This window comes from Pollicipes pollicipes, unplaced genomic scaffold (genome assembly GCF_011947565.3).
Source record: "Pollicipes pollicipes isolate AB1234 unplaced genomic scaffold, Ppol_2.1 Scaffold_4740;HRSCAF=5597_pilon_pilon_pilon, whole genome shotgun sequence".
Classification (NCBI taxonomy): domain Eukaryota; kingdom Metazoa; phylum Arthropoda; class Thecostraca; order Pollicipedomorpha; family Pollicipedidae; genus Pollicipes; species Pollicipes pollicipes.
In genome coordinates this window covers 35,518,305-35,541,617 of record NW_023596545.1, presented here as the reverse complement: position 1 = coordinate 35,541,617, position 23,313 = coordinate 35,518,305, and the positions used below count along the sequence as shown (strand labels likewise).

General features: G+C 53.7%; 1 protein-coding gene and 1 long non-coding RNA gene across 2 annotated transcripts; both read left to right on the top strand.

The window, feature by feature from the left end:
- Positions 1–12,579: 12,579 nt before the first annotated feature.
- On the top strand, positions 12,580–20,466 carry LOC119098284 (endochitinase-like; the record flags this gene model as incomplete). Its single annotated transcript, XM_037221204.1, has 8 exons — positions 12,580–12,637; positions 14,016–14,239; positions 14,543–14,708; positions 14,990–15,212; positions 15,689–15,812; positions 17,638–17,911; positions 18,474–18,652; positions 20,284–20,466. Coding segments are annotated over 8 exons (1,431 nt in total), but the record flags the coding sequence as incomplete, so codon positions are not given.
- A 28-nt stretch (positions 20,467–20,494) lies between these two features.
- LOC119098679 (uncharacterized) lies at positions 20,495–21,833 on the top strand. Its single transcript, XR_005094279.1, has 3 exons — positions 20,495–20,628; positions 21,107–21,225; positions 21,735–21,833. It is a non-coding gene; the product is annotated as an uncharacterized LOC119098679 (long non-coding RNA).
- Positions 21,834–23,313: the final 1,480 nt, after the last annotated feature.

Below are 23,313 nucleotides of genomic sequence, written 5' to 3'. Positions count from 1 at the left end.
AGTTTAATGGGTACGCAACAGACGGCACCCGAAGGCACCCGAGAGATAACCGCCCTCACACTTATCAAATTAATGATAAGCATTAATATGCGCTCGAATAAATTAAGGCATTAGAAAAACCGTGTAACGCTTAAAGATCAGTAGATCAAGAGCTATCCATGCCCTGTTATGCCATGTCAAACATCGCGTCTTCGGTGCGCTGAAAGGCAAAATGCAACTGATGTTGATTCACAACATTGCGCTCATCCCAGCACTTCGCTTTCTGACGAAAACAACTTGCAAGTGCCACCAATTATCCGAATTTCTCGTTTACGTTCCATCTGGGTGTCCGTCATGTCCACAGATAGATACGTCTTACCTGATGCCTACGGCTGGATAACGCAGGTTCCTGCACATCTTCAACAAATGGCACATAAAATGCGGCTGTTTGGAATCAACTCTTGCCCTAAGGGGCTTGTCTACCTCACCCTATGAGAGGAGACCACAACCCCCCACCCTCTATAGGTTGTCGAAAAGTAGGCAAGCTTTTGCCACGCGGAAAACGCCATTTCAAAAAATTTCAAAGTGCATTACGCAGTGTTTTGACAATGATGGATGTAAACCTTGATAGGCCAAACCAGGTCAAAGGGTTCAAATTAGCTCTTCGAGCTCCACACGTTTTCACGAGAACTAAGCATGCTACGACCATGTAGAAGACGACATTGAGTAGCTTTTGTATGCATGGAATAGATGCAGAGGAACGTAAGTTGTAGAGAGAGAGAGAGAGAGAGAGAGAGAGAGAGAGAGGAGAGAGAGAGAGAGAGAGAGAGGAGAGAGAGAGAGGGGGGGGGGGGGGAGGGAGGGGAGAGGGAGAAGAGAGGGATATATATATTAATATATATATTATATATATATATATATATATATATATATATATATATATATATATATATATATATAGGTAAAGGCGATTGCTTAATTGGCAGATGAGCAATTTGAAGAATAAGCAGGCCACAGCGATGGCAGGACCAGGTTGGATGCACTTTGCACTTTGCATACAATGCGCTTTCAAGCGGTAATATGTCATTCAGGGTTAAAGTTTATGATCATCAAACGATTAAACCTGTTCACAAAGGTCAAAGTTTGAGCTAGATTGCCTTCAGATGACCTGATCTTACTTAAACTGCCGATGCGACAGTGATGCACAAAGCAGACTGATTGAGATAAAAAGGGAAGTTGAGAAAAACGCCTGTGAACTGCATTTCCTACGAGAAATAAAGAAGTGTTTTTTGGTGTAACTTTTTAATAAAATGTCTCTTATAAAGTATGTTTTCAACAAATATATTACCATACAAAGTCTTTTTCCCTTTCGCAATACTATGCTGCTGAAATTAAGGACTGTGGGTACACAATATGAAAATAAGTGATACGCTCTGTCGTCCTTCAAAACAAAGTGAGCTTAATGCTTTGATCTACACACATGTTTGGGGGAGCTTTTCTTGTTAAGCCCTCAGGGCTCAGCTCAACAATCACAAAAATGTGCGCGTCTGTCTCAACCTATCTTAACATTACTCTACGTACGTCCCTGATTTGAGGGACTTTTTCCCGTGCTCCATGTGGTGGAGCCGTCTTTCACCCCGCTGCCGCGCCCGCGCGACAAAATGGCGGCGGCGCCCAAGGCACGTAAGTGCGTGCTCTGTGGATTAGACTAAACCGAACCTTCTTGTGCATCCTGATGTTAAACACGATGCCAATAGACCAATGGAACTAATATGCTGATAACGACCAGCACACGGCGCCGGGCAAATGCTGGGCACCACGTGATCGGGATGGCCTCTGCAGCGCGGCCGAAGGTCCGGTGCCCGCAGCCCACCAGCCGCGCACAGACTGGGGAGGGGAGGGAGGGACGATCTATCGGAATTGGTGAGAGTTTTGGAGGGGCAGCGCTTCATTTCTTAGTGTAGCCCATCATGCACACGGAAAACGGCAACAAAATGCCAACAACAGGGATTGTACTGCACTGCCTTAGCTACAGCACGGGAGTTCTCGCTGTCCATGATGTGATCCCTTTCATCTGGCTTGTTTTGTCGCATGCAAGCCCGCATAAAAATTGAATGGGCCATGAACAAACTGCACTTGGTCTGTGAATGAAACCGTGGCAAACAAATCGTGAACAATTCGAAACGCGCTCAAGGCTGACAGTGCGAGCGGTATTTCCCCTACGTGCGCGTAGTAAACGGCGACGGCTGCGAGGCGAGTTTGCGCTGTTGTAGATACATCTCGATATGTATCCAAGAGGCACGGTCTGAGCTCTAGGCGATTTCAAATGGTCTCGTTCCCCGTAGTTCACCGGCAATCAAAACTACAAGTGGTCGAAATTATCCCGGGTAAAGTACAGCTACGATTATTTGTATTTGCTACTGAGTGTTATCTTAAGGCCAGTACAGCACAAGTGGAAAATAATGAAATCAAAACTATGAATCGACGCGACTATGGGCGTAGGAACAGGGGGGCAAGGGGGCCATGCCCCCCCCCCCCTCTCCACATTTTTCAGGGTGGGGGGCCAGCAATGTTAACTACCCCCGCACTTTTCAGATTAAGGTTGCATTTAGCTTACTTTTGCGCTGCATTAAACACGCATGCCGATTTACCTAGTTCACCAGCCATCTCCCTAAGATGCGTCTTTTTTTCGTTTGCTCATTTGCCATCACATCACAGGCACAAGGCCGACGCCGCACGGCCTGGAGACTGCAACGCCGGGCGTCGAGGCTGTTATTGCTATGACTTGCGAGCACGCATGTTCAACACCATGTTACGCAGTTTTCTTATCAGTAATCAGCTCTGATAGGATCTTGAGCATTATAAGACGAACATGGGCTAGCCATGTTAATACAAATTATGAGCCCTATTTCGTCTGCAATCTACAGTCAGGGAAAACTCAATATCTCTGGAGAATGCAGAAAAACATGGAATTGGAGTCAATGTGAAAACTATCGGACTGCCTGCGGTGGTCAGGGATGTTGTTGCGTCAGTAAGGGCTCCTTACTGATCCTCGGCTAACTGCGCGGATCAGAGGGCCTCTCATGTCAGGGATGGGAACAATGTGATATGATATATCCTTCTAATGTCCTCCGGATCGACCAGGAGATCCCACCCCGTGCCACCAGAATGATAGCCAGAAGACACTTCGCGATGGGACGGAATGGCCCTTCAGCCCTTGACCGGAAACGGTAATGCACCCCTGGTGTTCTACCCAAGAGGCCCGTTGCCCGGAAGGGAATAAGGGGTCTCATTATTGTTGAGTAGAGTGGGGCTCTCATTATTGTTGAAAAGCACGGGCCAAAATTAATTTTAAAAACGAACAAGGTCATGCCACGTTTACCTGAGAACGTTTATTTCTTTGAGAATAAATTATTAAAACCACACCACACTTCACAAATGCGCACTGGGCTGGCTAGCCGATAACAAGTGTCACGTGCAAGGTGCCAGATTTCCAGATTGCCAGATTTCCGTCGTCCGACTTTAACTCCTCTATTCACGGTATTGCAGCAGAGATGCCAGGCTGCTTTGGGGAAAAAATTAAAAACTTAACGTGAGGCTTATGAACTCAGGAGACACTGATAATTATCAAAGTGTGTACGACAAAATGCGGTGAGAAGCCTCATTCTAGATAACTTGTTCGGAGAACAGTGTGTGAGGAGCTGCCTTGCGTAGTTTGAAATCAACGCCAAGAAAAACAAAGTGAAATCATAGTTGACACACCTAGCTGTCAAAAACAGACCACACCAACATTACATCCACCCCTGTCCGGCTTGCGTGATTGCCTGAGCGCCCCGCCCATCAATTATTGTGCCACATGGATTGACAGGCCAGCCTGTGTCGGGCTGAAGCACCATTCAAATGCTTCTCCTACTCGCACGTCCGTGCGGTCCGTTGTCGGTGCAGTGTCGTCCCTCCCGGTGACTCGGGTCACCTGGTGGGTCCGGGGCGTTCTTTGCCGGTGCAGTGTCGTCCCTCCCGCCGACTCGGGTCGCTTGTGGGTCCGGGGCGTCCGTTGCCGGTGCAGTGCCGTCCCTCTCGGTGACTCGGGCCACCTTGTGGGTTCGGGACCCACGTCGCTGGAGCTCAACGGTGGCATTATCCTCCGACTTGCAGGTGTCCCAATCTGATTAACGTCAGCCCTCGCGGAAGAGCGGTTGATGATAAATTTCAGCTATGACCACCAAATGACCCTACATCGCCCGCTTCTTGTTTGGCTAATGCTCCTCGGAAATGCTCTTACGTAGTCGTCACCCGGATATCCCTCGGCCGGTGTCTGTCATCAGCTAAATAGCGGGGAGGTTTTTTGAGTACGGCGCTGTAAATCATCCCGACGGTTGACTTCTTGTTTTCGAGCCCCATGCATTTTAGGAAGGTATAATCCCGTTCCTTTGGACCCGGTAGTGCTTACATGAAAGTGCCATGCCTTTTACTGTCCCGAATAGATCGTATCAAGGCTGAATCATACATGATGTGTCATCACGTAGGGAGAGAGAGCGCTAGTCACCACAAGAGTCATGTGTGTGGTAGATGACAACGTGACATTTCGAGGTGGGGATCTTCCTGCAGCGGGCAGGCCCGGTCGGCAAGGGGGGGGGGGGGAGTCGTCCACTGATCTGCCGTCGCCAGCCCCGAGAGGAAGGGCAGCTGTCGGAAGCACAGGGGGGGGGGGGGGGCGAGGCGGCCGCTTCGCACAGATGTGAGAATGGCGAGATGGTGAGAGAACGGTGGTGATGATGAGAGAACGATGCACGCGTTGGTGGAGATATCGGTCGGTATGTGTACAATAGCCACACCAACTTGTATTGCAATAGTCGCTCTTTCAGTGTCTCTGCTTTGAAAGGTGCCTGGCCTTCATAGGAGCAAGCTTTTTCCCACTTCCGGCCTTTTGCGACCTCGCGCGCGTCTATTGAGTTTGCGCCGCTGACAGACAGCAGCGAGCTATCGGTGAGCATGACCATTGGACGCCTGTCTGACCAGCACTGCTCCAGTGGCAAGTCGTGTCTGTTGCGGCGTTGATGTCGGTGGTTCCGTGAGAGACCTCGGCGCTGCGCTGACTTACGAAGCCTGTGCTTGCCCGCGTTGTTTGTCTGCAGTACTGTGTTTAAGTCTGTGTTGTGGGGCCTGTGTCGGCGGAGCCTGGCTTACGAAGCCTTTGTAGGCTTTGTGGACGTCTACAACGGCAGAAAAGGTCAAATAAAAACGAAACGTGGCCCTTTAAGAACCTAGGATGACATCCACTGGTATTTCAAGGATATATGTATATCTACGCCTACGATGCTACATATAGGTCTTGTCTGAATGCACGCGCTTCATGTTAGGTCTTAAGGGGCATGAGGCCCTGAAACATTGTCTAAACTGAATAACCTCTCTACGTGAGATGATTTCGAGTCGTACTTTGTCTTGGTGTTTTAGTCCATGTCTTAAGGAATGCATCCTCACTCCGAGCATTTGCAAATCTTGCTTTCGAAGTCTTTCGAGCCGGTTGTCTGCTGCGTATTCAGGAGATGAATGTTTATGATATTAACGGTAGTGTGCGTAAACATGGGTCTTGGGTACTTACTGTACCGTTTTGAAGCAGGGTCCCAGTTGTGTTGCCTTCTGTGCATGTGTGTTTGCCGATCTGGTTGAGATAATTTGATCTCTGTTCCAGCCTAAACCTATGTCCGCAGTCATCAAACTAATAGAGTATTGGTGCCGTTCACTGCAGTTTAGGTTCAATCCATTTCATTTCTCTGCATTCGGCGTATCAAACATCATCTCAACTATCCAGTGCTTTCATGAAATTAGTTCAGTTGTTCTCAGTGCATCGGCAACGATGCCAACGAGGCAGAGGGAAAGGGATTGTTTTTTGGCAGGAACAAGTGATAGAATGTGGGGAATAAGGGTTAGGCAGCGCAAAGGATGCGCGCGCAGATGCTCGTTAACCACTAACGCCAATCTGACCTGGTCGAAGGGATTGGGCAAAAATGAAAGCTTGTTATTACGGCTAAAACAGCTGTATGTGAACTTTGTTCGTTCCTTTCTTTATACTGTCTGCGTGTTTCGCCTCCATTTTTAGGAATGCCTCCCGGGTTCTGCGCCCGAATGCGCATTTGATCCACGCTTTTGATCTTCTACAAGCACACAGGCAGCGGACAAGCAAGATCTCGAGCAGGGGCGTAATGTCGCAATTGATTTGGATAAGGTTGTGCAATGAAAATTGAGTCACACTCCTCGCCGAAATGCGCCAACGAACAGGTTTAGCTCCGCATTCGACTCACTTTTGCCTCAAAATTGGGGCTGGGTACAGGATGGGAGGTCTGCCCCTCTCCCCTGCACTGAATAGGAAGAGACACTGCTTGTGCTCAATCAGGACTGAGTCTGGGCATCTTACCTACATGAACTGAGAATGATGCGCATATTTGTCGTGCATGGAGATACGGCATCAGCATGGCATCTCTTTAACCAGCAGAGGAGCGGCGGCGGCACCTGTTAAATAATTGGATCCGCAGTAGTACATCCTTGGGTGAAATAATAAGCCTGACTTAAATCGGCCGCTGCACAGAGCATGCATATACGCGAGCACCGCTCACCAAGCGCGCACTTGGCGTGCCAGACTCGCCAGCACTCGTGTCAAACATAGCCACACCCTGCACTCAGGCTGCAAAAGCCTGCGACGACCGCGCGGATCGCCTCGCCGGGGCCGGTCTCACGGCTCGTGCCGAGTCCGTCCGGGCTCCGGTGAGCCGTCACTCGGTGGTCTACACGACACGCCGGGGCCGGTCCCACGGCTCGTGCCGAGTCCGTCCGGGCCCCGGTGAGCCTTCGCTCCGCTATCTCCGCGGCACGCCGGGGCCGGTCTCACGGCTCGTGCCGAGTCCGTCCAGGTCCCGGTGAGCCCCCTTAATCGGTGGTCTCCGCGACACGCCGGGGCCGGTCTCCCGGCTCGTGTCGAGTCCGTCCGGACCCCGGTGAGCCGTCACTCGGTGGTCTCCGCGGCACGCCGGGGCCGGTCTCACGGCTCGTGCCGAGTCCGTCCGGGCCCCGGTGAGCCCTCGCTCCGCGGTCTCCGCGGCGCGCCGGGGCGGGTCTCACAGCTCCTGCCGAGTCCGTCCGGACCCCGGTGAGCCGTCCCCCAGTGGTCTCCGCGACACGCCGGGGCCGGTTTGGCCCGACCGGTCAGCGGCGGGACCTCTCCCGGCCCCGCACATCCGTCAGCTCGGGTCGTCGACCTTGGCCACGAACTTGACCTTGCGCTGACGCTGCGGCACCGGTCTTTTTACGGCGCGGCAGGCACGGGCGTTATCGAGCCGGCCGATCAGGAGTCCTCTGCGGCCGGATCGGTGGTTTGAGGGGATGAGAGGGAGCGGATCGGAACGCTGGCGGGGAGGGGACGGATAGATGACGGCCCCGGTTGGGGCTCCTGACACCAGAGCACCTCAATCAGCGAAGTACACTGTCCAGACTTTGTCATCTTGGAAACTTCCATTGGCATCGGTTTCCATTGCGGTTGACCTCGATGATTATGATCTCATCCGTTGTCTGCGTTGATAAGTGACTGATAATACTCTGTAGGTTTCGACAAGTAAGTTGCTGCGGCATTTGGACACAGAGGCGGACAAGCGTATATTGAAGACTGCCACCCTGTATCCTTCGCTGGTCATCATCCTGCGTTGTATGGCGGGATTCGAAGAAGAGGACGATGAGCAGCTGCGGGAAAGCAGCGTCTTTAGCAACTTCATTGTGAGTAAGAACGGTCAACGAGAGATGATGGTCATCCTACGTAAGCTCAAATTTTCACATAATTTTGTAGTATTTCAAACGTCATGAATGTATTACACGAAGCTTCTGCTCTCTCAATCTTGATTTTCTCCTTCAGCTGTGGTCATTCAAGCTGAAGTTGATTGCTCCGAATCAGATTCATGGAACAATTTTGAACCTGGATTCACAGTCTAGCCAGCTCGTACCAATATCTGAAACAGCGTACTGCTTGGTCGAAAACAGAGTGCTGCTTGGTTGAAACCAGATTTCTGCTTGCCTGAAAACATATATGTCTTGTCTACAAAATAAATTCGTCCACAGGACATAAGCATCAGTCTCCTTCGCCATCACATAAGCCATTCCAATCAGCCGCTAACTAGCATATATTGTCAATAAGAGCAACTACCAAAAGTACATGAGCAAGCAATGTTGCAATACGATGTTTTGTATTTTACTCTAACGTGGCTATCCCGTGCAGCTTCTGTACGTTTTTTTTACAAACGAAGAATGTCAAGGCGTGATCCAGGTGTCTTCGAGAGTGCAAATAGAACACTGAAACACCTGTTGATGTTTTTTGTCCGTTTTATGGGAATCTGATGAGGAGATTAAAGTCAGCCAATCGTACCTCGCTTCAAACGTTTGGCTTTAATTGCTTCGTTGAACTGGTGTTGCGTGTTTCCCGAATCACTCGACAAACAATGGCTAATCTTAGCATGCGACGCGTCAGAAACCGGTACTGATGCAATATTGATGTAGGAAGTGTTCATACGACGAACCGTGCGACGCCGGTGCAGTGGTTTCGATGCGCAGTTCCACAAAGGTATGAAGGCCATAAGAAATTAATTTGCTGTTATCTGCTAGCGGTGTCAGCGGTGCTCATGGATTTTTCCATGTTATGAGGACCGCGGCACCAGCAACATTCTTGGCGTCGAATGCAGGCCTCCAGCTGCAAAGGATTATAACGGGCCGGGTCTAACTCTGGTAGCTTAGGCAAAACTGGAGATCGCATCATGACACCAGAAGCTTTGAGGTGTGGACTGCTTCTGGTTTTGGTGGATTTCCGTAACTCGGTGAAAATATCCCTACTTCTCAGATGTTTCGCAGATACGTCACCGCACGAGCCACCGCTGTCACAAGTAACATGGGATCATGTGGTTGGTGTGCCCGGCTGTGTCGTGTATACGTGGCTGGTGTACCCGGCTGTACCGTGTCCACGTGACTGGTGTACCCGGCTGTACCGTGTCGACGTGACTGGTGTACCCGGCTGTACCGTGTCCACGTGACTGGTGTGTCCGGCTGTAAAGTGTCCACGTGACTGGTGTACTCGTCTGTGGCGTGTCCACGTGGCTAACGTACCCAGCTGTACCGTATCCACCTGACTGGTGTGCCCCGCTGTACCGCGTCCACGTGCCTAACGTACCCGGCTGTACCGTATCCACCTGACTGGTATGCCCGGCTGTACCGTGTCCACGTGGCTAATGTACTCGGCTGTACCGTGTCCACCTGGCTGGTGTGCCCGGCTGTACCGTGTCCACGTGACTGGTGAGCCCGGCTGTACCGTGTCCACGTGGCTGGAGTACCCGGCTTTGCCACTTCTGCACCTCCCGCCACATGTTTACGTAGTTCGTGCTGTCTGTCGAATCAATGCAGTAGCATGCATCGCACGGTGTCGTAAGGCATTTGTACAGCTGTGGGACGTCGCATTCCACATGTATAATAAGGTGCATCGACCCGCGTGGGTGTTACTAGGAGCGCAGGGAACTAGTCTAGGCGGCTGGTGTAGATGGGAGCGTAGAAACGCGCCTAGACGCGAGGAGGAGAGCTCGTTCCTGAAGTTCTCAAAATGTTATATATCAAATGTCAAAGTCATTGGTGCGTTGTGGCAGCGTTGACCAGGCGATAGCCGATCCTGACGTGTTTTTTTTTCCTGGCAGCAGCGGCGGGCGGCGGGCGGCGGGCGGCGGGCGCCGGGCGCAGGGCGGCGGACGGTGGACGGTGGACGGGGTACCTCTCTGACCGGTCGGCCCGCCCCCGGTCCGGTAGTCGCCCGGTCGCTGACCCCCGCCAGAGCGGGCTGGCTAGGTGAGGAGCTGCGGCGGCTCGACGGAGTCGGCAGACGCGGTCGACACGCCGACCACGCCAGGTGAGCACGCCTGCACGACACCGCCGGTGCCGCTGTCCGTTCGTCTGGAGAGCTGCTCTCGGAGCTCAGTAAGACTCTGCGTCGGGTTGTGATGGCGCTGAACAAGGGTTCAGACCGTGAGGGACACAATATCTGATACCCTCTTTGCTTCATCGGCATAGCGAAAGGGGCCGTTCCCTCATGAGAAGGGTCTTAGCAGCGTGTTCATTGGCTCGCCGGTGACGTGTGAGGCGAGGTACGTGATGCATGCTATTATCACGGGGATAGACGCTCTGCAGTCGATGCAGTATAGGGTGCTTCGTTTCCGCACTGCGTTTTCACCTCCCAGCGCGAGCAGCCCGGCTGTTCCAATATCCTCGAAACTTAGCATTTAGGAATATGCCAGAAAGCAATCTGATGGCCTCGGCCCTAATGGTCAAAATGTGTTCTAGTAATCTTCACTAATTGTGATGTTTTAGCAGTGTGTGACCAGAGTCATTGCGACTCTGTGCTTTCAGGTTCCATGACCTTCTGTTGGATATTTGACCCAAAGTGGCCGTGTGGTTCATAGTAAAAGCTTGCCTTTTCGACTCTGATGAATATGTAATTTAGTGTGAGCAGCGGTCGTAACCTAGGGGGCTTTAAGGATCCTGCCCCTTCCCGAGGTGGTAGGGCCCCTCTGGAGTCGAGGGCACAGCACATTTTAACAGTTCCAGACACCCGTGGGACTTCTCAAGCACAGACGGCAGGCCCGAGGGGCATTAAACTGGGATCCTGAGCCTAAAAATCAAGGCGCTTAGAGCGACAGAGAGGGGTGGTCCCTTGGCTGAAAGGGTCTCGATTGAACCGATTGACCTGATTGGCTCAATTGGGACCCAATTATCACCCAATATGGCTTCCCCCAGTGTGAAATATTGGCCTCGCTTCTGTGCGTTAGCTGTTGACAAATGGTCTGAGCTCAAATAAGCTGCATAATAACTTGTGTAAAAGCTATTGAATTGTCCCCGGTTATGCGAGTAATAGGCATAATGGTTCGTCACTTCTTGAGATCATGAGCTAGTACCTGACTACACAGAGCCAAGCGCCACAACATGACGCGAAGTGGCGCATTGCAGAATTTATATTAAGACAGTAGGCATGAATTTGACCAGAGTTTATCCAGCCCTGTTTGCATGCAAAATACACTTGCCCTAGTTATGATATGCTGGCACTAGGAATGATTTAGTGGCCTGTAATATGCTATCTTTACCTATGACTGTTTTTGCTCCGCTTTACTTCTGTTATTTTATCTAGCATGTAAAAAGATCATCTTTTGTGCTTAGTTGTTATTTTTATTTTCTCGTAGTGTTTCTTAGCTGGGAGTGCGGCGACTTGTTCCCTTTCTGTTTTTGTGTTGTTGCCGTATGGCTCTGTTGTCACTGGGCTGCAGGTGGGGCACTCCTGGCTACATGATCTCGGGTGATGGTAAGAAAAAGAAAAAAGGTGATGGTTGCATTTGCGGAAACTTGTGTCAGTAACATACCCATTCACGCATTTGTTTCTGGGCACAGCGCTAATGATCCGATATGGATCAGCGTCCCTCATTGATTTATGTCTCCCCTGGACCACATTCAGCACATTTTGAGGCGCACGAAATGCATGGAGCAGGCGCACACGGTCAAACAGAGCCGAAGGCTAGCACACCGCTTTTTGCCGTTCATCGGAAAACATCGGATTTTTCAACACGCGTATTGCGTAGTTCATATTGTAGACAGAGGTCGTCAATGGATCATTTACACAGCATACATGCAGCAAGCTGAGATCTACGGTAGCAATAATAGCGGTAGGAATTGGTGACTGTAGCAATTAATTAGGGTAGGCAAATGTCTGAAGGAGCTAATACCCGCGCACCCGCCTGCTGCACGCTGCACCGTTGACAGGCGACAGGCGTCTGCAGCGTCTCAGTCCCGTCACGTGACTTCCGGAGGCGCTCCGACAGCGCGTTGACCCCGCCCTTCCTCGGACCGCGAACCTTCACCTTGGTTGGAGCCCAAACCTTGACCGTAACGGTGCTCGGACCGGCGCAGACCGGCCGAGCTGCTTAAAAAGCGAGCGAGCGTTGCGACGCGGCCGGCCCGGCCAGCGGCGGTCTCGAGCGGACCGGTTGTCTCCTGCACCGCCGGCGGCGGCAGGACGTCGACCTGCTCTCCGCGGGAGCTGCCGCGGCCCGCCGGTAATGGCCCGGACGAGCCAGAGGTCCCGGGGGAGGCTCGCCGCTGCGGCGGCTACCAGCGGGGCCGGTCACCCAAGCAGCATGGACTTAACAAGGGCGTGGAAGGGGCGAATGAGAGAGAGAGCGGTTGTCTTGCATGGAGGCTGCGGCGCATGTCGAGTGGTACCAAGCTGTGCCCCACTCCCGTGCTGTGCTGGTCAGCCGGCATTGGTACATCACTACTGACTGTGAACATGCGTGCCGAGCTTGTTAGCTTGGAACGCATGGTGGATGCCAATAATTGTAGGACGCGCTGTACTTGAATACAGCAACATATAACTTGAGGCTCGCGCTGCATTTGTGTCGCGTTATTCGCACGCCGGCTGATTGCCAGCCTGTGTCAGACCGACTTTGATCCGTCCTGTCTGTTCGCCAGCGGCGTTCGTCAGCATGTGGAGCCTCTTCGCCGCCGCGTGCCTGCTGACCGTGGCCGGGGCCGGGGGTCCGGGCCAGCGCTGACCCGGCCGAGCCCAGGGAGAGCGGGAGACTGGGCGGCGCCTATGGTGAGTCACCGACGGCTGGCGGAGCCCACCACCGACGGCTGGCGGAGCCCACCACCGACGGCTGGCGGAGCCCCCCACCGACGGCTGGCGGGCCCCCCACCGACGGCTGGCGGGGCCCCCACCGACGACTGGCGGGGCCCTCCACCGACGGCTGGCGGGCCCCCCACCGACGGCTGGCGGGGCCCCCACCGACGACTGGCGGGGCCCTCCACCGACGGCTGGCGAGGCCCTCCACTGACGGCTGGCGATGCTGACAGAACCCGCTCCTCACTCAGGAGGGTGCACACGTAGGGAGAAGCAAACCAACTCGGCTTGGCAAAGAACTGTCTACAGGTCTTGAACAGGAAGACACGCATGCCTGATGCGGCGCCCAGATGCACCTATAGTAGGGAAATCTGCAGATAGGTCAACTGAGCGTGCATTTCAGATCCATGACCAAAATGTGTTATGCCCTAGGGCCACCGTTGCACAGCCCGCGTCTCGGAACCCTCTCCGATCTGACTGTCCTGATCACAACCGTTACTTCTTTGCTTTTCTTTTGTAAGTTGTGGTCGGAAGAGTCGAGGCACCGGAACAGGTAGCAGAAATGTCAAGGCCAAGTCATCAAAAAAGGCATCCATCAACTACCTGACAACGTTCAAACGCCACAGCGCGACGAGCAGATCCGGATACAGTCCAGTGACCACAAAAACTGATCCTGCTCCTCCTACTGCGCCCCCCCCCTCGCCCACACCCGCACACCTTCCACCTTACAGCTCTATTTGAGCCTACTCGCCTGACCGCCAGGCCCGCAGCCAGAATTTTCCTCAGGAAAGGGATGGAGTAAATATCAAACCTTCGGCACACGGCAAGCCTTCGCAGAGGCGCGCCCAGGAGGACAGCATCGAACCTGCCTGTGACAGTAACAACATGTGCGGCCATGACTTCTCGCGACGCCACTTTAGCCAGTGCCTCTGCATCTGAATCTGCATCTGTCCGTCATCTCTGCCCATCACTCACCATCTGCACGCGCCTCTGCCGGCGCGCAGGACACCCTCCCACCCACGGCACAGTCTCGCAAATGCGCCCAAGATTACCAACCAGCCCGTCGGGTTGGTGTGGCGTTACCACGCCACGTGTTTTGCACCACTGTAAACGAAGCGCTGGTTAATCGGCGGCTCGTCGAGTTTTTTTGTTAGGCTGTCAGGATGCTCCGTTCAACGGTCACGACCGCGGCCATCGTGTCTATCCAACATTGCCAGGAATGTTGGAAGCACGTCTGGCATGAACGCTTCTTTAGCATGCTTATTTTTCAGATTAAAATCACCTTGGCGACGAAAAATTGTTGCTGGTGACAGGAGTAGCGCCTGCGCTCACAGTTTCCAATAATATCCGCCAGGGGCGCTGTCGCACCATGTGAGGGACCAGACACACCTGCAGCGGACCTACGGCAGCGATAGATCCGCCCGTATCATCTGCTACTTCAGCAACTGGGCCATCTACCGCAAAGGCCTGGGCAAGTACGGCATCGACGACATCCCGGCCGAGAAGTGCACCCACTTGGTGTACTCCTTCATCGGCGTCAGCAACGTCACCTGGGGAACGCTCGTCCTTGACCCAGAGGTCAGTGGGCGAGGCATGTGCCGGCGCGCGGTCGATCACAGAGCGAGGTGGTCCTCATCTCTTCTGGCGATGCAGGAAAAAGGTTAACTGACGGAAGAAGTAATGCACAGTGAATGTTCAAAATGTTGCGTTCAGATGATGTGGCAGGCTCTAAAGATGCAAACATGCTTGATGTAAAATAAGGCAAGCACAAGTGGTGCTGTAAGGTTGAATGCCTTGTGCATTTGTTTCTTTGTCGAATCTGACTGTCACGTCTCTAGCGAGCCATCAGGTTGGTTCACATGCTAATCACGTGTGTTCCAGCTGGACGTCGACCAGGGAGGCTTCCAAAAGTTTGTAAGCCTTCGGGACAAACATCCCGGCTTGAAGACTTTGGTTGCTGTCGGTGGCTGGGGAGAGGGAGGAAAGAAATATTCTCAGATGGCAAGAGATCCCAGCAAGAGGAAGTCGTTCATCCAGTCCATAGTTCGTAAGTGTCCTCGAAGGAGATACGAAGCAGAGCAAATTTTACTCTCTCTCTGTCATTCGGCAGCTGGCAGGACTGGCGGGCTACTGCAGGTCTGATGAGAAACATGATGTCATGTCATGACGTCACGTCAAAACACCACGTCATGACGTCACATATTTCACTGGCATCGCTGTAATACGCTGTGGATCGGTTGGCCGCGGTCGCCTTGCCCTGCGCCCAGCATGGTGCGGATGACCCTCCACTGCCCGCGTCGGCTGACCCCGGCCGACCGTCACCGCCAGGCTTCATGCGGAAGTACCAGTTCGACGGGTTCGACCTGGACTGGGAGTACCCGGGCGCCACCGACCGCGGCGGCACCTTCAAGGACAAGGACGCCTTCCGTGACTTCGTCGGCGAGCTGAGGGCCACGTTCGACGCGCAGGGCATGGGCTGGGAGATCTCCATGGCCGTGCCGGTGGCGAAGTTCCGGCTGCAGGAGGGGTATCACGTCAGCGACCTGTGCAAGTGAGCAGCAATAGGGGTGCGCGCTGGGGAACGGGGGGGAGGGGGTGCTGTTGGGCGTGCGTGGTGCGCTTTCCTGTCGGCTTTCGGCGTGGAAAGGCTGAAGCGGGAGCCACGAGTGCACCGTTGGCACGTCATGTGTGGGTTTGTTCAGCTTTTCTTTCAGCTGACGTGCTATAGGTTCAACAAGAGAGCCTCTTATTGTGGGGCCACGTTGTCAAAAACGGTTTGATGCTAGATGGGATAATTATTATATTCGACGCGGCAAGTAAGGACTTTGCCAGGAGCCTAACGAACATCACAAACGCTTCTGAGGGGTATGTAGAGACCTGATCATGCTCACTGAGTACCTCTCGTCACATCGTTTTCGACATCGACTGGCGGCGCACGCTCATGACACCCGCCGACACGCTCATGACACCCGCATGACACCCACCCGTCTCAACATCACCCACGACTGTGACCGTGGTGAATTTCAGGATGATCGATGCCGTGCACGTGATGACATATGACCTGCGAGGGAACTGGGCCGGCTTCACCGATGTCCACTCGCCCCTTTACAAGCGGCCCTTCGACCAGTGGGCCTACGCGACACTGAATGTGGTGAGTTGGACATGCTAAGGACCGTTTTATGTAACATCCTCATGGAGGTCGCATACTCATCTCTGGCATGGTAGGTGAACGGTGATTATTGACCCACATCATACAAAATAACATCCAACTAAGATGATGCGCACGCTGTCATCCGCAGGATATGAATAACATTCAAGAAATGTTCGAGCATGGCAAAAACGTTCTGAACTTTGGCTTGCAAAAACAATATTTATCCAGATACATACGCTGCTTGTTCGCATTCCACACATCACTCATATTGATTATCCGCACTTTGAGTTGTCCTCTACGTGCATGTCTCTCGGTGGCCCGTAAGAACTCGTGCTGATGGCCTTACGAACAAAGCACGGTTACTGAATGGCAATGCCTAACCTTTCTGACTGCAAGGCAACACCAGTGCCATCTGCCGCCGACGGAACCTGAGCCTACACACTCAGTAACGGCTATCTGTGCTGAGAGCATGCTCGGGCGGACAAAGCATCTTGAACACAGAGAACTCCAGGCCTTGTTTGTACCGAGGTCTAAAGCCGTGGATGGAGAAGGGTTGCCCTTCAGCGTCTAGCGCTCCGAATCTGCGGGCACCGGCCTGAAGGCACGGGGCTTGGAGGGTTGCTTTTTAACGTCTGGTACCCTGGACCTCCTCAGAAAGACTGCCGGAAGCTGTGTGTCTCTGGAGGCTGCTCGTAACATCCGGCCCCTGTTCCCTCTCAGAACGACGGCCTGAGGCCGCGGGTGTCCGAGGGCTGCCCTTAACACCCAAACTTTGACCCCCTCAGAACGACGGCCTGAGGCCGCGGGTGTCCGAGGGCTGCCCTTAACATCCAACCCTTGACCCCCTCAGAACGACGGCCTGAAGCTGTGGGTCTCGGAGGGCTGCCCTTAACATCCAACCCTTGACTCCCTCAGAACGACGGCCTGAAGCTGTGGGTCTCAGAGGGCTGCCCTTAACATCCAACCCTTGACTCCCTCAGAACGACGGCCTGAAGCTGTGGGTCTCAGAGGGCTGCCCTTAACATCCAACCCTTGACTCCCTCAGAACGACGGCCTGAAGCTGTGGGTCTCGGAGGGCTGCCCTTAACATCCAACCCTTGACTCCCTCAGAACGACGGCCTGAAGCTGTGGGTCTCAGAGGCTGCCCTTAACATCCAACCCTTGACTCCCTCAGAACGACGGCCTGAAGCTGTGGGTCTCAGAGGGCTGCCCTTAACATCCAACCCTTGACTCCCTCAGAACGACGGCCTGAAGCTGTGGGTCTCAGAGGGCTGCCCTTAACATCCAACCCTTGACTCCCTCAGAACGACGGCCTGAAGCTGTGGGTCTCAGAGGGCTGCCCTTAACATCCAACCCTTGACTCCCTCAGAACGACGGCCTGAAGCTGTGGGTCTCAGAGGGCTGCCCTTAACATCCAACCCTTGACTCCCTCAGAACGACGGCCTGAAGCTGTGGGTCTCGGAGGGCTGCCCTTAACATCCAACCCTTGACTCCCTCAGAACGACGGCCTGAAGCTGTGGGTCTCAGAGGGCTGCCCTTAACATCCAACCCTTGACTCCCTCAGAACGACGGCCTGAAGCTGTGGGTCTCAGAGGGCTGCCCTTAACATCCAACCCTTGACTCCCTCAGAACGACGGCCCTGAAGCTGTGGGTCTCGGAGGGCTGCCCTTAACATCCAACCCTTGACTCCCTCAGAACGACGGCCTGAAGCTGTGGGTCTCAGAGGGCTGCCCTTAACATCCAACCCTTGACTCCCTCAGAACGACGGCCTGAAGCTGTGGGTCGCAGAGGGCTGCCCTTAACATCCAACCCTTGACTCCCTCAGAACGACGGCCTGAAGCTGTGGGTCTCGGAGGGCTGCTCGCCGGACAAGCTGATCGTGGGGGTGCCGTTCTACGGGCGCACCTACACGCTGGGCAGCAAGGACAGCACCGGGCTGCGCGCCGGCATCAAGAAGTGGGAGGGCGGCGGCAAGAAGGGCCCCTACACAAAGGCACGCGGCTTCCTCGCCTACTACGAGATCTGCCCTCACGTGGGGGAGGGCGGCAACTGGACCAAGAAGTACGACGACATCGGCAAATGCCCCTACGCCTACCACGGTAGGGATGGGACGTGTGGGAAGACCGGGGCGGGAGTTCGATGGAGAAATGACACGCCGCCGAGGGTGTGCTTCCTTGCTGCGTGTGATACGATGTGCTATGGCTAGTGCTTCATATCATTCACATTGGTAAAATAGTGCTGCCAGTACTGAGGCAATGCTTCACAAACAGCTAATGCAAGGAGGAGGATGATGTATTTGCGCCCGAGCTTAGTAAGCTGCCCATACTGCGAGCACAGTTGGCCTTGGCCCATGAACAGTGACCTAGCTGCACTTGAGCGCTGGAATCGAAACTAGCATGGTTTTCACAATTCCAGAACAGTGTTTTAGTGTCCAAATGTTTCAAGTGGCTGTGGAACAGTGTAAAACATTACAGAAAGCCAGATGAAAAATGAGCGGTGCACTGTGATGCAAGACTAAAATGGCGAACGCTCCAATGCTGCCATGGTATGCAAACCGTGCGGTCACGCAGACGCGGGTTCTGTTCGCTTTTTCTGTTGTCCACATTATCCCGCTGTCAGTTTTGTGCAGATATGGTTACATTAATCGCATACCGCTTTCAGATGACCAGTGGGTGGGTTATGAAGACGAGGATTCCCTTCAGATCAAAATGGACTTCATCAAAGCCAACGGCTACGGTGGTGCCATGGTGTGGGCTGTTGACATGGACGACTTCCATGGACTCTGCGGAGAGAAAAATGCGCTCATGAACGTGCTATATCGCAATATGAAGGATTACAAGGTAAGTGAGAGGCGGTAACTCTCATGCAAGCCAGCAAGCCACACGTTCCACCGTGTGTGGCGAGATCCTTGCAGCAAATCTGTAATCCTTACAGATTACAGGTTTGTCTCATCCTGCAGAGAGCCTGGTTTGCAATATGATGTACTGACCCGCGACGCGATATCTTCCCCGCCTCCTCGCGATTTCCTTGCTTGCGACGGCGATAACGCTTGCTGAGCAGAGGTTGCGGTATTTCCCCGATCCTACGACCCAGGCTGCGCCGACACAATCCATCGGATAGTTTTCCCTATGACCTTGCCGGACAGAACTGCGGAGGGTTGGGCGTGTCATGCGGCACTGCAACACGGCCGCGCAGGTCAGTTTGACCCGGTTCGGTCAGCTGCAAGCAGACCTTCTCCGTCTGTCTGTCCGAATACCATCACGGCTGCTCGCGCGGGCCCAACCCCACTTGGGCAGCCGCCAGGTGACTTTCCTTGCACGGCGGGTGTCAACGTCACCCCCAGCACGGGGTTCGTACTCCTTACCGCCGTGTTGCAAGTCCAGCGCTCCGCACCTGGTGGCGGGGTCGTGGCACTGCGCACATCAGCCAGGCCCCCGCTGCACCACTGTTCTGCTGCCATTTTATAATTGAATGTGGCGGTTAAACTGCTGGGTCCATCCACAGACCCCCTTGTGCATCCAAGCAATACAATGCGTATTAACTGAGCTTTGATTTGTTCAATCGAGGCAGAGCCCACGCGCCACCGATCCCTCGCCACTGAGTTGAGAACCTCCGTCCGCTGTCTTTCGCATGGAGCGGTCTAAGCTGCGCTAGGCCATGTTGGTCAGATGTGGTAACTGTGTCCAGCGTGAGGCGATGCTGGTTAGATGTGGTGACCATGCCTAGCCTGCGGCGCAGTGGACGGAATGTCTGCAGCAGTGCCACAGTGCCATCTTTCCCCAGTGTTTGCTGATAAGCTGTTGCTGCAACCCCTCTCGCATGGATTTCTCCCTTGCCGTCATAGGCGAGACTTCCCATCAGAAAAATCTTAAACCAAGAACAAAGCGATAAATGCAACACATGTTTCCTCTTCGCAGGCCATCCGCTAGCATTGATCACAGGTTCTGTTCGATTTAAACATTTTTTCATCTTTGTGCGCTGTTTTTCAGCACTTACACGATTTATCAGATGTGGCCCCAGTAAAACAACGTATCCGCCATCTTGTGTGACTCTCGTTGTGGAGACTTCGAAAATGTCAGGGTAGCTTAAAGCTTTTTACACCAGCATTTCAAAATGTCGCACCAGGAGTGGCGATTTTTCAGCTGATCTCATACGGAGCGAAAAAAAGAGTGAGCAGCGAAAACAATGCCAGTCGTTACCATGCCAGGTGACGAGTAACTTCCTGAACAGCTGACGGAATTTACAACAATATTGCTGGTAGTTTATTATTCCCGGGGTAGAAATGAAGATAAAGAATAAAACGCGCATTGAAACTTTAAAAAAAAACTGCAAAAACGTGCAAAAACGTGCAACTTCAGATGTTGGAAGTAAGAAACTGTCATGATTAGCGTCGTTACACGTGGTTACATGGTCGCAGAGCGCGACCCATGCGACCCCTGCCTACACCACTGTGATGGTGTTCTGTCTTCAGGTGCCGCAACCGCCGACGACCACCCCCAAACCAGTACCGAGCTGGATGACGCCCTGGGAGCTGCCGACCGCCCACCCAGTGGACACCACTCCGCCATCGGCCGGCGGGTCCGCCACCACCACCGCAACCACTGCAACCACGGCCACCATAACCACCGAGGCCCCGACTGCCGCTTCCACCACCGCGAGCTCCGCCGCCACGGCCACCACCAGCGACGCCACCACGAGCGCCGCTACCACAACCGCCGCCGCCACAACCGCTGCCAGTGGCAGCGAAAACGGCGTGGCGCCTCCTCCAGCCAGCTGCTCAGAAGGAGCTTACTTCCAGCATGCCGACTGTGGCAAGGTAGGTCATGCAAGGAACACCGCATGACGCTGGCCTAGTATCTTGTCCCTCAGTCTGGTGCCATCAAGTTTACGGTCTGTCATCAAGCGCCATTCACGGTTTACGAGCTACGGCACCAGCTCACTGCGTTCAAGGGGTTTGTTCAGACCTATTGCGGCCATTCTGGAGTCCGGTCAATATAAACGGACCGGGCGTGTCTAACTCGGCTGACGACCCAGCACAACTGCAGACTTGGATTGCGACGCGCCCGCATTTACGTGCTGCTTATCCCGCTTCAGCCACCGTTTGCAATGCAGGGGAGCTCGTGGAAGCAAGACATATACAGTATCGCGTGTGAATTGCGTTGAATCCGAGCTAAATGACATGCTGCGCTGCTGCCCGCGTCTTTCCCGTGCAGACTGCGGCCGACTGCGATCGCTCCACCTCCGCAGTCTGCTGATCACCGGCTCAGCTGACCGCGGCCGGGGTGTCGTTTCAGTACTACTGGTGCGTCCACGGGGTTCCATTTGCTATGGCCTGCCACGAGGGGCTGGTGTTCGACTTCGAGAGCAAGATCTGCACGTGGCCGGAGGAGGCAGAAAACCCGTGTCCGGCTGGGTGAGTAGCCGCGGCTCCGGCTGCGTCCGCCCGCGACGCCGCGCCGGCCCGTAGACTGATGCGCGGTCGCGGCCCGCTTCTGATCATTGAGAACGCAGTCGTCCTCCACAAGTCAACAGACAAGGGGTGACGTCACCAGACAAGGGGTGACGTCACCAGACACGGGGGACGTCATCGTCGATTCACTGCGTCGAATGTGCGGCGTGTTCCAACCATCTCGGACGCAGCTAATGTTGAAATAGATAATTTACGATTTGGGCAAGTTAATGAACTTGTGTTCTCCACGAAGCAGTACAGATGTTGGTTTGCATTGGCCTTAACCGTTTTTATTAAGTCCTAGTTATACATTATGCACAGGGCCTTCTTAACGTTCTTAATATCACTGCATTCACCGAAACCTGTGACTTTCTTGTGCCTTTTTTGGCCCTCCACACCTGTGTCTCTCTTGCGGCCGCTCTGACCAGCATACTCAGGTAAAAGTCCGGTTCTAACGCCCCGCCCTCTCACAGATTGTCTTCCCCGTCCACATCGCTGTACGTGCGGGGCAAGTTCATCCCGTCCTACTCTCAGGACCCGTACTACAACCGCAACGCGTTCAAGTTCCAGGACGATCCGTACGACTATTTCGATGACCTAACCGAGACGGAGAAGCTTTTCCGCCGCTTCTGAGCCGAGCTGGCTGACCTCGGGTCGCGGCAGGGTGGGCCGCGGCACCCTGGGTCATCGCTGGGGTCAGCGGCAGCCCCCGGGTCATCGCCGGGGTCAGCGGCGGCGCCCCGGGTCATCGCCGCCAGCGGCCCGCGCCGTCGGAGAGTCAGCTGGGCTCGGGAGATATCAGGATATCGTCGCTATCAGTGTTTTTTTTTGGGGGGGGGGGGGCAGGCAGAAGCGTGTGCCCGTACCATGCGTGATCAGACAACCAGCACCATGAGTGCCATACGAAATCAGGCGGTGAGCATTATGGATGTCATAAGAAACCAGTCAGTGTGCACTAACGATGCTGTAAGAGAAGAGACGTTGAGCATTATCTGCAATTTAAGAGAACTGGCAGACAGTACTGTCAGTGGAATAAAGATCAGTCAGCCAATATTGTCGTTGATCTTACAGAACGAGCAGCCAACACCATTTATTACATCAGAAGCAAGGCAGACAACTTTGCTGCTGCAATGGAAGGCCCTGCAGACATATCTATGGGTGGGGTAAACAGAAAGGCAAAAAACAGCATCGATGCCATAATATATCAATGGGTTAGCACCACCAGTTTCACAAGGCAAACAGGCGGTTACCACCACCAGTTACATAAGACAGCAGGTAATCGCCATCGTCCCTGATATCAGGCGTCTGACAGCCAACGCCGTAACCGCCATGGAATGTCAAGCAGCCGGCACCACTGATGCCGTTTGAGATCAGACCAGGACAACTGCCACCGTGGTAAACGCCCAGACAGTTGGTGTCATCAGCGCCATGGGTGGCCGGGTCGTGCAAGACCTTAGCGGCTGTAAGCGCGGTAGTTACGAAGCGGCGACAGCTGCGACAGCTGCGAAGCGTGGTCCGCTGCGCAGTGTTGAGCTCACCTGAAATGGAGAGATCGACAGCCCGGCTCCTCTCCCTCAGTCGCGTTCAGTTTATAGGCGTGTGAGTGGGCGACATGTTTCTTCTGAGCAGTCTTTTGTTGGCTAGCCCTAGCGTGCGCCTTATGAACTCGTCTTGGCCGTTTTCACTTGTGCGTTTAGATTGGCGACGGCAAAGGACCATGCTAGATTTGTGAACCAGTGTTGCAAGTGATCATGCATTGTCCTCGAGGTGCATTGTTGGAATATACATTGGGAACGAATTGCATGGCAGAATTGCAGTTCAGACGCGTTGACGAATGATAGAAATGCCACTCGCTCGTGACATGCAGGAATAACGGGGCAAACTTTGCGACATTGTTTGGCGATCCGTAAATCATGTCCTATCGTTGCACAAGAACGCAGGGTCTCTGGAATCATCGTCTTTTACGTCCGTTTTCATTGTGTTCGTAGGTGCCATTTAATACTTGATTTGCGTTAGCTTGCTGATGCTTAGGACCATTGAACCAAAAGCTAG